At 38.1% G+C, this 16,178-nt stretch overlaps 1 protein-coding gene across 1 annotated transcript in view; it reads left to right on the top strand.

The window, feature by feature from the left end:
• Positions 1–16,178, top strand: part of mute (gon-4 like protein muscle wasted) — a 1,102,179-nt gene that overhangs the window by 739,288 nt on the left and 346,713 nt on the right. The window contains exon 20 of the mRNA XM_090389940.1: positions 15,614–15,766. Within this exon, the coding sequence (XP_090246066.1) occupies positions 15,614–15,766 (153 nt within the window). The remainder of the gene's footprint in view (positions 1–15,613; positions 15,767–16,178) is intronic.

Raw genomic sequence — 16,178 nt, forward strand, 5'->3', positions numbered from 1 at the left:
AAAGAAAGGCTTAAGTTTGGATAATAAATATAAAGTTAATATGTATAAAGCTTTGAATGGTTTGAGCATGCTCAATGCAAATGGGATTCTTCCTCTTGCTCAGAATAATCACCTGAGAGGGCATAAATTCAGATTGAGTAAAGACAGATGTAGGATAGATGTGCAGAAATTTGCCTTTAGCCAGCAGGTAGTTCGTTGGTGGAACAGATTTCCATCCCTTGTTGTGGAAGTTGATAGCCTAAATATATTGAAGTCTCAGCTGGACAGGTATGCTAATGCTAAATCACATGGATCTCCACCTGCCACTATCAACTGCGATATCTCCATACTTAAAAAACAATTATTAGATCTGCATGACCAGATTATCATCACTCCTGTAAACAAAGCAGCCAGAAACTATGCCCGTCATATGTAGTAGTAGTAGTGGCATGTGATGCAAGAAAGGAAGTGTGTGAGTTTATGCAGCTTGAGCAAAAAAAAAAAAAAAAAATCTCACACCACCATTCCCTCTAAATGTTTGTCCAGTTCCTCCTTAAATTTATTTAACCCATCAACTTCCACAATTACAGATGGAAGTTTGTTCCAGCAATTAACCACCTGCTGGCTAAAGGCAAATTTCTGCACATCTATTCTACATCTGTCTTTCCTTAATTTGAATTTATGTCTCCTTAGGTTCGTAATCTGAACAAGTGGAAGAATCCCATCAGAATTCAGCTTGCTCAACCCAATCAAGACCTTATACAAATCAATACGATCACCGTGCAGGTACCTAGTCTCCAGACACTGCAATTTGCAAAATTTAAGCGTCTCTTCATAAGAGCGATCCTTTGTTCCATTCACTAATCTTGTTGCCCTTCTCTGTAGTTATTCCAACAGCTCTACATCCTTCTTAAAATAAGGCCTCCAGACCTGTATACATAACTCAAGGTGTGGCCTGACCATTGTCTTATATAAGGGGATAATCACCTCCTTATCCCTTATCCCTGCTAGAAAAATTCCTGTATATCATTGACAAGACACCATGAGCTACTCTTGCAGACCGCATGCACTGTTAGAAAACCTGATATCTGCCTGCACAATTACCCCCAGATCTTTTTCATTCTCTACCACTGTCAGTGTAGTACCACAGAGTTGATACGTCACTCTGGGATTGCTGCTTCCCATATGTAGTACTTTACATTTGTCAAGGTTAAACTTCATTTGCCACCTCTCAGCCCATCTGCTCAACTTTTCTAGATCCTGTTGCAGCAGCGTACTGTGATAAGTGTCCTTAACAACCTTGCCAACCTTCGTATCATATGCAAACTTGGACATTAAGCCTGATATACCATCGTCGATATCATTTATAAATAAAGAAAACAACAATGGACCCAATACTGAACCCTGAGGGACTCCACTAATAAAATTAGTCCACGATGAGCAGTGTCCATTGATTATCACTCTCGGTCTTCTCCCACTCAACCATCCATAGCAGCAATTTCCCTCCAGTGCCACACTGCTCCAATTTGTGCAGCAGTCTTCCATGTGCAACTGTATCAGAAGCCTTTCTAAGATCCAAATATATGATATCAAAGTTATTCCCTGCATCCAGTTCCTTTATGACCACATAATAGTATTCAATCAGATTGGTCAGGCAAGACTTTCCTTTAACAAAACCATGCTGTGTCCGAGCTATACCTGAAGTCTTGTCTAGATGATTCTCTATTAATTTTCCTGGAACTGAAGTTAAACTAACAGGTCTATAATTACTTGTGTTGCCCTTTGATCCCCTTTTGTGAATTGGGGGTCACATTTGCACATCTCCAGTCCGTGGGTACCTTCCCTGAGTCCAAAGAAGCTCTTATAATTATGCCTAAGGGTTTGCTTACTTACGTCCTTTGCTGCCTCCTTTAATATAACTGGATCGATCCCGTCCACCTCGGGTGCCTTTTTTTATGTTTATCTTCAACAATTTCTCCTCCACTTTCCTCTCAGTTATTACAAAATCATCCAGCTCACTGCCAGAGTTTAACTCACCCCTCCCTGAATAACTCCTCATGGGTGAATGTAGAAGCAAAATAGTTATTTAGTTTGTTAGCCACCTGAGCAATATCATCAACAGTTGAACCATCAATATCCAGTGGACCAATCTGATTCTTTCCTTTCCTTCTAGAGTTTACATAGATAAAGAACTCTTTGTTGTTTTTCTTTGCACACTTTGCCAAGTATTTCTCATCTGCCTTTGCCTCCCTAATCTCCTTTGTGACAGAGGCTTCCATGACACCCATTTATTTATATGTATCCCATGCATTTTTCTTCTCTGCCACATGTCTCATTAGTTCATCTGACATCCATTTAGGCCTAAACCTTGAAAAATATTTCTTAGTTGGTATGTAGAGCCTAGTAGCTTCCAAGATAAATTCTTTCAATGTTTCCCATTTTGAATTTGCTGTTGGTAACATCATCAGTTGATCCCTCCGTACAGAATTTAAATACTGTCTCAGACCACCGTAGTCACCTTTACGAAAGCAGAAACCCTGATGGTAGTTACCTCTTTAAGTAACTCCCGCTTCAGCACACTGTGATCACTGCCACCTAGTGGTTCCTTTATTTGCAGATTCTTAATGCATGAAGAATGGCTACTGATAATCAGATCAAGAATATTACTCCCTCTAGTTGCATCCCGAACATGCTGATGTAGAAAACAATCATCAAATAAAACCACAAAAGCCTTGCTAGTGTGTGAGTGTCCAACCCACAAATTCCAAATATATATCTGGGAAATTAAAATCCCCCATTATAAGACTCTGATTTACTGGCCAACTCTATTTCCCTGTACAGTTCCTTATTATACTCAGTGTTATTAGGTCTATAACACACTCCTCAATTTTGATCTCCCAATTCTTATGCCACACCAAACTGAATCGACACTGCACTGTCCAGCGATGTCGACTGGCTTCACTTCCTTGGATTTTATGTGTTTCTTAACTAATAGTATAACTCTTCCTCCCTTCCTATCTTGTCTATCCTTCCTGAACACATTGTACTCCCCAAACTCCAGTTCTGCATTTCTTATATCTGTGTGACACCACTTCTCTGATATCCCAACAATATCTGCCTTTGATGTTCTGCGCAGTACCCCAAATTCATCAAATTTATTTACCAAACTCCTAGCATTGGTCTACATGCAAGTATACCTGCACCTGTTTCTATTCTTAGCTACCCTAACACAACCCATGTGTTTACTTGTACTGCAATGACTCCCAGCAGTCTCTGAAATATCCTGCATCTTGTTTTCCAGGCTGCTACTCATTCCAATAGAAGCAGTGCAAGAATCACTTTCAACTTTGCCAGGGGCTACTATTAATCTATTAGTCCTTGTGTCCCCCCAAGCTAGCAGTTTTCCGACCCACCTAACACTGCCTCGATAGCATCAGCAAATATTCGTACACCCTTTCTATTTAAGTGTATCCCATCCCTGAAGAAGCAGTCTCTCCTGTTAACAAGTACAGACTAGGCTGAAAAAAATTCTACCCCTTGAGCCTTGCGCAATCTTTCCAGGACTGAATTGATCGACAAAGCTCTCATCATATATATCCCCTCCTATTTTGTCTGGGCAGAATTGCAGACTCTTTCAAATTCAACCCTAATTCACGGCATTTTTTTCAACAGTGACCTGTACTTGTTAAGTAATTCTGCCGGTCTCCTACTCTTAATATCATTAGTGCCAACATGTACAACAATATCATCCTTTGTGCCCTTAAAAAAGATGATATCTGTTCTACAACGTCATTAACCTTTGCCGCTGGCAAACATACCCTGGTCCTGTTCCACCTATCCTTTTTACATAGCATGTTCCCCGTTTCCCTGACAATAGAGTCACCAACAACTACTAGTTCCTGTTGGACCAGTGCATTCTGCCTTGTGGTTGCCGCTGTGTTGCATGATGATCAAGTGCAAGCTCTGGCGTTGATGTGCTTCTCAATTTAGATCCTTCGATGGCATCCACCCACTTACCCACTGTCCTTCAAGCTCTCATATAGGCCCATAACAATGCTGAGTTGTCGCATCGTTTTCTCACACATCTTACATCGTGCGCACACAAAGACATCCCCATTCGCAGTATCATATCCCGTACCTGATTGCTCCACAGACATCAAGAAGAAGTGCATTTTAAAAGTCTGTGATTCAGAGGGCAACTGCCTCACCCTCAGTTCTCGCCTGAGCCACAGCATTCCATTTAGCTTGAGCCTTTTGCTTTGCTGCTCTGGTCTGAGTCATGATTCCGATTCAATTTTAGTACAAAATTTTAACCCTAAACTTGTATCCCAATGCAGTTGTAACTATAATGTATATATATACGTTGTAATAATCTATATATATATATTTTAAGGGTCAAGTATTATCTTTGAGTTTCTTTATATAAGTTCCGTATCAAGATATGTATTAATTAATTTTGTTACGCTCTTAAAATCTAAGTCGTTATATGTATTTAATTAAAAGTACAATTTAATTTACAATGAAGTTCGACAAGATTAATAAATTTACTGATTAATTGATAATATTATATACTATACTAAGCTAACACTATCTAGTTCGGGATTTAACATTGTATTGTATAAAAATGGCGGCAAGCTACGAACGGTAAATCTACGGACACTTAAATATTAATTTACTTCTAAAATCTCGCTGTCTGAATTCAGAATAAGTAAAGTATCTTGCCTAGTTCTATAAGCTACTTACAGAAAATAATTTAATATAACAAATGGTCAATAAAGTGGCTAACTATAGCTAAAAACTTCCAGTTGGCCGGCTCTGCAAAATTTATAAAACACGTCGATTGGATACCCTTACTGATACTAAGTAATAACTTACAAAATCTCTATCTACGATAAAATTTAAACTAAGTATCGTAACTAGGAATATAGAGCTACTCTAGAAAATAAGTTAATATGGCAATCCAAGCCAATTTAAGTTAATAAAATAGAAAAAAACTTCTCTGTTTCTCAGCACCAAAAACTTCGCATGCACAAGGCTATTCTCATCTCCAAATCTTCCTAGTGTGCAGTTTGGTCACTCGTTCACAAGCAAGACTTTTGTGGATTTATTGGATAGCTGTTTTGTACAGCAACACGTTTGAGAGGCAACCAGTGGGAGTAATACTCTTGATCTGATTATCAGCAGTGATTATTCATGCATTAAGAATTTGCAGATAAAGGAACCACTGGGTGACAGTGATCAGAATGTACTGATGTGGGAATTACTTAATGATGTAACAACCATCAAGGCTAAAGGGAAGGGCTTTTGCTTTCGTAAAAAGTGACTACAGTGGTCTCAGACGGTTTTTAAATTCTGTACAGTGGAATCAACTGATGATGTTACCAACATTGAATTCTAAATGGGAAGCCTTCAGGGACTTAATTTAGGAGGCTACTAGACTTTTCATTCCAACTAAGAAATATTGTTCAGGTTTTAGGCCTTAATGGATGTCAGCTGAATTAATGAGGCTCGTGGCAGAGAAGAAGAATATATGGGATGCATATAAAGTATCAGGTAACACCTATGGCAGGTATAAACTAGTCTGTAATCAATTCACAAAAGAGTTTAAGCAGGAGAAGGCAGATTACTAGAAATCATTGGCAAACGATGCAAAGAGTTCTTTACTTATGTAAACTCTAGAAGGAAAGGGATGAATCAGATTGGGCCACTTAACATAGATGAGTTGACTATTGATAATCATGCTCAGGTAACTGATAAACTGAATGAGTATTTTGCATCTACATTCACACATGAGGAGTCATTCAATGAGGGGAGTGTCAGAAGTTTATCAAATGCCAACAGAGAGCTAAGTGATTTTGTAATAACTGAGAGCAAGGTGGAGGAGAAATTGTTGAAGTTAAACATAAGGAAGGCACCTGGAGTAGTAGTAATAGTAATGGCATGTGATGAAAGAAAGCAACTGTATGAGCTTATGCAGCATCAGCCAAAAAAAAATAATAATAAAAATAAATAAGAAATAAATAAATAATAAAATAAAAAAAATCACACCATTTCCTCCAAATGCCTGTCCAGTTCCTCCTTAAATTTATTTAACCTGTCAACTTCCACAACGACAGATGGAAGTTTGTTCCAGCAATTAACCACCCGCTGATAAAGGCAAACTTCCGCACATCTATTCTACAACTGTCTTTCCTCAATTTGAATCTGTGCCTTCCTCGGGTTCTTAATCTCAGCAAATGGAAGTATCCCTTCAGCATTGAGCCTGCTCAAACCATTCAAGGCTTTATACGCCTCGATCAGATCACCTTGCATGTGCCTAGTCTCCAGATGCTGCAACTTGCAGAACTTAAGCCTTTCCTCATAAGTGCACCCCTTTGTTCCTCTCACCAATCTTGTTGCCCTTCTCTGTAGTCGTTCTATCAACTCTATTATGTTCCATATCTTGACTACAAAACTAACATACGAAGAATATGTAGGGAACAGTGAACAATTCGATGGCGAGCCCAAACACAAAATAAATTGTGCCAAATAAAACCTGAACTGCAATTATGGCCCTCTAGCTTCTGTGTAAACAGAGGGGAGGTAATAATTTTAACCAGAGCTTGAATTGGCCACAGTCAACTCTCCCACCTTTATCTCTTCACAGGTAATGATCCTCCATAATGCACACAGTGCAACTCTCCACTTACAATGAAGCATATTCTTGTTGAGTATGCTTTATACAACACTGCTTGCCAACTCTCATTTAGTTTTCTGCCAAACATTAAAGAACCATTGAGTAGTCGAGACCCGCTAATTTTTGTAAAGTCGGACAAATGCTAATAATTTATTGTAATTTTTCTTTGTAGTGGATCTGCGATCTCATTAAACTTTCTGGATTTTTTCCAAAAATGATAGTATAGGCTATTTTTGGAATATTAAATTTTATAAATATTATATATATTAAGGCAGAAGAATTCTTTTACCTGGGGTTTTCTTCAGAAATGGCTGCCTCCCAGTGAGATGTAGTTTGAAATGTGTTAAAATGTGTTGGGGGGGGGCAAAGGAAAAAGGAAGTTTTTGTCCTAAATCCTTTCATGGCGAGTAATTATAAGTATAAAGGGAGATGATGTCCTAGAGCCTGATGGGTTTTTTGTGTAAAATCCGCTAAGTTTATTTTAAATCGATATTGAGATTGCAGATCCACTACAAGGAAAAATTACAATAAATTATTAACATTTGTCTGACTTTACGAAAATTAGTGGTTCTCGACTACTCAAGTTGTCTGTCTAATGAAGTTTCAAGACTTCATTTTTTTACACCATGTCATGTACCTCAAAGAACCCTTGACTCTGCCACATCATAGGTAACAATGCTAATCTGCTGGAGTTTTTTCACTTTATTAAACACATAAAATTATATTATTGTTTTTGACTAATGTCATAACAACCACTATGCATGTGTAACATTCATAACGTTGATAGGTGCAATATGGCCTAAGTAGCTCTCGTACCAAAAAGCAACGACAACTGTATTTGATTTCATAAGACTATTATTGGTGGTGCCTCCATAGCCAGGTGGGCAGGAGCAGCAGTGTGTAGCACACACACTTCTTAATTAGACTGGGGTTCAAGCTCGTGATCACCAAATATGGAGGATGCAGAAAGGTTCAGGAATGAGCACCGCATATCCCCAGAGCAATATGGCCTTAGTTGCTAATGCTCCTAAAACCAAAGAAAAACAACAACTATTATTGGTAATGAAATTTCAGAACTGATTTTTGCTAACAAGTTGTAATTATAATATAAAACTTAAAAATATTCTTATAAATATGAGAATAATGCTATTTAAATATGAACGTAATGTCTCTTTTTTTAAACAGGGTGGTTTAAAACATGTGCAACCCTTAGTATATGTTTAATTTTATTTCAATTATTATCATTATAAACAATTATAACAGAGATTGCAATAAATTTTGAAAGTGTTCTCTTTCCCAAATATAAGCACAAACTCTTTTCACCATTCCATGAGACTGGACATAGAACTGTTATCGTTGAATTTTACCGTAATTCTTCCTGTATGTGAAGGATGTTACTATATACCTCTCCTTTTAAGTAGTCTGAGAAGTAAAACTGGATATTGTGGATGTTTTAATTGTGAACATCGGCTGTGCCTGGAAAAATAGCATTCTGCCTTCATTTTAAACAAAACACAACTGGATAGTGACCAAAAAGTAACATATAACAGCAACTGTTTAATATAAAATAGTATTAGAATACGAAATGGACATGGCATAATTTCTTATGGGTTTAGGTAATTAACTATAGAATATCGGTGTAGATACACCATAGTTAAACCATAAATTTGAACTACGTATGCAGTGTAAAGGCATCGTTTTAATTGTATCTCATATTGTGAGCACCTCACAACGAGATGGCTGGTATAGCTCTACTACAAATAGTAATATAAATGCTTCTCTAGTAGAGAAGACTACTGTTATTTATTTTCAGTGGAAACCACTATCAAACGATCATTTCAAAGCTAGTGGGCTTCATCATTAGTGGGTGGGCACTGTGATGGCATGTTGCATTACCAGGGTACCTGCCCACCCACCCACTCATGATGAACCCCACTAGCTTCTAAACGATTGTCTGGGTGGTAGTATCCATTGAAAATAAATAACAGTAGTCTTCTCTAGTAGAGAAGCATTATTTATTTGCAATACCATCTATCTCGTGAAGGCCCCACAATATGAGATACAATTAAAATGATGCTTTTACACTACATACGCAGTTCAAATTTATGGGTAAACTATGGTGTATCTACACCGATTTTATATAGTTAATTACCAAAACCCATAAGAAATTAGGCCTTGTGCATTTCGTCTTCTAATACATTATTACCAACACCATTTGGCATCTCTCATGTTGTGGAAATAACTTCGCACCTGTGATGGTATGTTGCATTACAAGGGTACTTACCCACCCACTGACCATGAGGCCCACTAGCTTCGAAACGATCATCTGGGTGGTGGTATACACTGAAAATAAAAAGCAGTAGTCTTCTCTACTATAGAAGTGTTATTTTTTAGAAGTAGTGCAATACCAGCTATCTCGTTGTGAAGGCACCCACAGTATGAGGTACAATTAAAATGATGCCTTTACGCTATGTACGTAGTTAAAACTTATGGGTAAACTTTGGTGTATCTACACCGATATTATATGTTATACTAACATTAAATATTATAATATATATTATTATATCTTAACTTATATATGGCGCCTCCATAGCCAGGTGGGCAGGAGCAGCAGTGCGTAACACATGCTTCTAGATTAGACTGGGGCTCGAGGCCCCAGGTGCCAAGCATTATTGTGATCAAGCGATTCTTTGAGCGATTTACAAAGCGTCTTCTCAGTGCGACAGTTCTTGTTAATTTTCGAAAGTTTTTCTTACGTTTAAGGTAATTTACCATTAACTTATTCTTACAATTTGTAAGTAGGTTACAGAAAGGAAAACCACCTATCTTTTATTTTCCTTAAAACTAACACCCTAACTTACACCGCTTGGTCACTCTAGCAGCACTGCTCCTGTCTCCCCATGGCGAGGCCGGTAACCTTGGCAGAAAAGGTTCTCTGCCAAGGGCTAAAAGGAGCTAACATGGATCACGAAGTCCGTAATCCAACTGTTGAGCCTCATGCCTCAACTTATTCAAGGACAGACCAAACTGACTTTGACACTTCCCACCCCAAGAGACAAAGAACAGAAGGATCCAAAAAGGAAACACCACTGTTTCTTATTAACCCCAGGGGCTCACATCTGGTGAGTATGGGCTTGGCACACTCAGGGTCCTGAGCTGGATATCATCATTCTTCTTTTTCTTGATGATTCCCTTTTGCTTCTCTCTCTCTCTCTCTCTCTCTCTCCTCTCTCTCTCTCTCTCTCTCTCTCTCTCTCTCTCTCTCTCTCTCTCTCTCTCTCGGGGTGATTCAGAGGGTTTTTTTTTTTTTTTTGCCTAGTGCAGCATAAGCCTCAGGCTTCCTTGATCATATGGCTAATAATAATAATAATAATTATATATTCCCAAACAAGTCAACCAGTAGGTGCACTTTCTCCATTTCTTATACAGAAATGTCTCGAGAATACTGCTGGACCACCTAAAACGGTGAAAAGACTCTGCTCTGGAGATCTACTTATAGAGACTATGAATAGTAGGCACTCTGAAGCCCTACTAAGAATCTCAAAATTTGTGAATATTCCTGTCACAGTAACTTCACATGCCACCCTAAATTCATCCAAAGGAGTGCTGTCTGAATGGGACTTAATAAATGTTACCGAAGAAGAATTAGTCCAAGAGCTACAAGACCTAAAAGTTGTACAAGCAAAGCGAATTAAAATCAAGAAAGACGGTGAATTAGTTCCCAGTCACAGTGTTATACTGACCTTTTCAACATCAATCCTTCCAGCTACAGTTAAAGCTGGATATCTGAACTGCCATATCCGACCTTATATCCCCAATCCTCTCAGGTGCTTTAAGAGCCAAAAATTTGGCCATGCTCAAACAGTGTGTAGAGGGGTTTTAGTGTGCCCAAACTGTGGATCTAAGGAACACACACAGACGGACTGCCCAGCACAAACATCAGTATGTCCAAACTGTAAAGGTAACCATCCAGCTTACTCATAAATCTGTGAAACCTGGAAAACTGGAAAGAAGATACAAAAGTACAAATAGAAAATAAAGTGACTTACCAGGAATCAAGGAAACAAGTTTTACTCTCAGTACCGAAACTCACATATGCAGCCGCAACACACTAAATACGGAGGATGCGGAAAGGTTAAGGGAATGACCACCGCATATCCTGGAGCAATATGGCCTTAGTTGCTAATGCTCCTAAAAACCAAATAACAAACAACAAAAATACAAATCGGAAGGAACTCAATCTGAAGTGTCCATACCACCAGCTACATCCATTTCCAACTGGGCACGAGCTGTCCTATCGAGTCCGCTGGAGTCCCCTAAAGAACATGTAAAAGACCAAGCAAATAATACCCCAGTCACCGTACCACCAACTATTACTCCATCACACTCAGATACTGAGAGTCTGAGAAATATTAAACCTCAAAAGATTCTAACCGCAGATATGGAAATCGATGACAAAACTCATAATGATGAAACCGTTTCAGAAATCATTGCTGAAGAAGACATGGATACTGCACAACCCACTTTCCCTAGAAAAGATAAAATAAAATTGGAACACCATAAACAGATTGGCTCTAAAAAACAGTCAGAAACACCTACTTCAAAAACTAAATAATGGATCAGTTGATTCAATGGAATTGTAGAGGCCTCCGTAGCAACATAGACAATATTCACGATTTGATAAATCAGCATCATCCACAAGTCGTCTACAAGAAACTAATCTTTCTCCGCAAGTGACACTTTCAGTTAAAAACTATACAATATTCAGGCATGACAGGATCTCTCCACATGGTGGTGTAGCTATACTGATTGACAGTAAAATCCCTTCTAGACGTATTCCTCTACAGACCACTTTAGAAGTTGTTGCAATACGCCTTGCTCTTGGTACAAACACTTACACTTGTATCAATATATATCTCACCAAATCAGAACTGCTCGATAAATGAACTAAAAGACCTTATCCTACAGCTACCCTCTCCTTTCTGCCTGTTGGGCGATTTTAATGCGCATCACCAGTTATGGGGATCTTTGCAGACAGACAACCGGTGACGCACGATAGAGGCTTTTCTTGTAAAGAATAATCTCATTCTGCTTAACACAGGCTCCCACACCTATGTCCATTTCCCAACAGGCTCAACCTCTGCTATAGACCTGTCGATATGCTCACCCACATTATTTCCAGACTTCAATTGGAGAGTCTCAGAGAACCCATTAAATAGTGATCATTTTCCTATAATCTGTAAGCTCATTCGATCTAAATGGAAATTCTCAAAAACTGATTGGAATAAATATGCATCCAGTATTACACTAGAGGATGATATTATCCAACATCACTCCATAGATAACGCCATTAAACACATCACAGAACAAATGTTGACAGCTGCTGCTACTACCATTCCTCAAACTTCAAATAAAGGATCCAAACACAAAGACAATTGGTGGAATTCAGCATGTAACACTGTTAAGAGAGAGAAGAACAAGGCGTGGAATCAGTTTCGAAAGAATCCAACCACTGCTAATCTCATTATATACAAGAAACTAAAAGCCCATGCCCGTTACACCTGGCGAAAAGCTGAAAAGGAATCTTGGATTCGTTTTGCTTCATCTGTCACTAAAGACACAAGTGCAGGACTAATCTGGCGGAAAATAAGATGCTTTACTGGTAAGTTTCCATCAATTCCTTTCCCAATCATCGTCTATAAAGGACAGGAGATAACCCTTCCAGAGGATATTGCAAACATCCTCGCGGAATCTTTTGCTCACCATTCTGCCTCAACCGCATGTGATCCAACTTTCCTAAAAGCCAAAATAATAACTGGAAAATATAAAATAAATTTCAGAATGAAGTCAGCCCTCTCTTATAATAAACTACTAACCATGTATGAATTAGAAGAATCCTTAAAAAATTCAGCCAATAGTGCACCTGGTCCAGACGGCATATACTACCTAATGTTAAAGAATCTAAATGAGAAAACTCGTTACTCTCTCCTAAAACTTTTCAACCGAATATTTGTTGCAAATTATTTTCCCAATTCCTGGAGACATTCTGTTGTTCTACCCATTCCAAAACAAGAAAAAGACCAATCAGACCCGCATAATTATAGACCAATCAGACCCGCATAATTATAGACCAATCTCACTTGCTAGCTGTCTGGGTAAGACTCTGGAAAAAATGGTACACAGTCGCCTCACCTTGTATCTTGAAACTCACACTACTATGAACAACGATCAGTTTGGATTTCATAAAAACAGGTCTACCCTAGATCTTATGATAAAGGCTGAGGCAAATGTGCGAAATGCATTCATAAAGAACGAAAATTTGGTCATGGTGAGCTTAGATATAGAGAAAGCCTTTGAAACCACATAGCCTCATGGCATCCTTCGTGACTTACATGCCCTAGGACTAAGGGGACACTTACCATCATTAATTCAGAGCTTTCTCGAATATCAAACCTTTAAGGTTCGTTATCAAAGTGCACTCTCGAAAATCTGCATACAGGAAGGAGTCCCACAAGGGTCAGTCCTCAGTGCCACACTCTTCACAGTTTGAATACACACTCTAACAACAACCATCGTGAATTCAGTAGAAACTTATCTCTATGCTGACGATTTCACCATATCCAGTCACTCGCAAAATATGTTCTCCCTTGAAAGGAAACTCGAACTGTCAATAAACAAAACGCAATCATGGATGTTACAAAATGGCTTCCGACTATCTCCTCAGAAAACATTTGCTATACACTTCTGCAAGAAACGAAAACTGCTCCCTGATCCTGAATTGCGCCTGGGAAATCGTGCTATTCCAGTCAATGACAATATTAAATTCCTAGGTTTAATCTTGGACAAGAAATTAAACTTCCTGAAACACATACAGCATGTACGAAGTATTTGTTTGAAAAAAAAAAGAATATCCTTAGAGTTCTTTCTGCAATATCATGGGGAGCTGACCGATACTCCCTTCTTCACTTATATAAAACCATAATCTGATCCAGACTAGACTATGGTGCACCCATATATGACTTAGCTAGAAAGTCAGCATTATAGTCCCTAAATACCATTCAACACAATGCACTTAGAATAGCTCTAGGTGCCTTCCGAACATCTCCAGAGCATAGTCTATATATTGACGCACATGAACTTCCATTATCCTTAGGAAGGCAGATGCTGCTGCATACGTACACTGCAAAACTTCAGAGTATGCCCTCACATCCTATCTGTCCTTATGTCTTTAACCCATCTTTCATATAAATTTCTACAGGAATAAACCAAATGAAAATAAACCTGCTGGAATCAGATTGAAGTATGTTGCTCAGTATTGGAGTATCCCACTCGAAATTTTTCCACTAAGATACCGGAGAAATAGAGACTCCATGGTCCACTTTTAAATACGGAGGATGGGGAAAACAGGCGCTGAACAATGAAAATATACAACAGCTACATTTAGCTCATGCATCAGCAAACAAACACTGTCTGCAAATATATATTGATGGATTCAAATCTGATACAGATGTAGGCGCTGCAGTAGTTCTTCCCACTTGTGGGAATCTTCCCACTTGTGCAATCTCTGAAAAACTTTTCCCAAGTTGCAGTATTTACACTGCTGAACTTCTTGCAATAAAAATGGCTATTGAACACATCAACAACAGGTCTAATGAAGAGATAATAATCTATACCGATTCCTTGAGTGCAGTAACTTCTTTACAACATAAATGTCCAAACTCTCACCCTATCCTGAAAGAAATCAGAGAAGAGTTAATTAATCTCACAGAGCATAACACAGACGTAAGATTCCTCTGAATTCCTGGGCATGCTGGAATCCAGGGAAATGAAAAAGCAGATCAAGCAGCAAAAAATCCAGTCAGCCCTGTGTCTTCACTTGCCTCAGTTCCTTATATGGACTGTAAACTCATCATAAAACAGTTATGTATTGAGCAGTGGACATCAGTATGGCAGCAACAGACCCATAACAAACTTTTCCAAATAAAGAAAAAGCCACAATACTGGAAATCTAGTTCACGATTAAACAGACGAGAAGAGGTTGTCCTTGCAAGGACACGCATTGGGCAGTCCCATCTGACCCACTTCCATTTGTTGACAGGTGATGAACCTCTTCACTATCGTCATTGTTCCGCCCTACTTACAGTGAAACACATTCTCCTCGAGTGTCCCTACAATCATGCTGCTCGACGAACAAATTTTAAATCGGTTTTAACCCAAAACAATTCATTAGAGATGAACCATATTCTAAGTGATGACGCAAATTTATCCGATTTATTTAATTTTTTTAAAACAAATTCATTTATATGAACTTATCTGACATATGACTGGAAAAAAAATCATTTGCAGAATTACTGTGACAGGCGCAATTTGGCCTTAGTTGCCCTTGTGCCAATAAACTTCCATTTAAACCAACCAACCGGGGCTCGAACCCATGGCCACCAAATACGGAGGATGCGGAAAGGTCAGGGAATGACTACCGCATATCCCTGGAGCAATATGGCCTTAGTTGCTAATGCTCCTAAAAACCAAATAACAACAACTAAACTTATATATAACATATATATAAACAGCACTTGGATGGCCAATTCAGCTACTGTAGCAATTAAAATGTTATGTTGTGGATGATGAATTAACACTTACAGTTTAGATTACGTGCATTTTCAATCACTCTTCACGTTTAAAGTTGGAAAGATAAATGATAGCATTTTGACTTTCAGAGAATATAGCTTTGTTTGTCATTGTACAGTTGATAGTTTTCTTTAAAAAATATGCTCAATGCAAGTGTGGTTTTTTTAATTGGCTTCTAAATATGTTATAATAATTCTAGGAAGTAACCAGTATATTTTTAAAAGTGTACATTAGCTGCTGCTGGTATTATTATGTATGTATTGTGCGCTAAATTAATTTTTAATAAAAGAATGATCGGAATTAATTCTCCACCCCCCCCCCCCCCCCCAGCTGTATGAAGATATCAAAGCAATCCTCGAAGATCATCCACCTCTTGTTAATGATTTTGTTGGTTTTTTACTACCTGAACAAGCAAAAGAATGTGGAAAACTTGCTGAGTATATAACATTGAGCAAGATACGTGCTTTTTTAAGAAAGCTTGAGGTAAGTTTTTTTTTTTTTTTTTCTTTTCAATTTGGCTAACATATTTTTATCATTAAACCCAGGGCTTTAACTCAGTAACCATGCTATAATACAAATACATCTGGTTGTTCATGTTCACTGAATAATTGCTGGCTTTGTACTTCTGACCACAAAAGTTCTGTTGTGAGCTTTACATGCTCATCAATTGGCTATAAGTACAATCTAATACATTACACACACAACAAGATGTGTCAATTAAAATGCAGATTTACTCTCTTGTTTTTAGGTTTAAGCTGTTTGTTGTGGGGACTAATTTTTTCATATTTGGGCTGATATTTTTAAATATGATGTTAAAATTTTATTAAGTATTGCTGTTTAGAATATGGATTTTAAAATTTAAATTTTGCTTAATTAACTGCTTTTTTCCTCAACA

This window comes from Mastigoproctus giganteus, chromosome 2 (genome assembly GCF_048544385.1).
Source record: "Mastigoproctus giganteus isolate SK-2022 chromosome 2, ASM4854438v1, whole genome shotgun sequence".
In the NCBI taxonomy this organism is placed as follows: Eukaryota; Metazoa; Arthropoda; class Arachnida; order Uropygi; family Thelyphonidae; genus Mastigoproctus; species Mastigoproctus giganteus.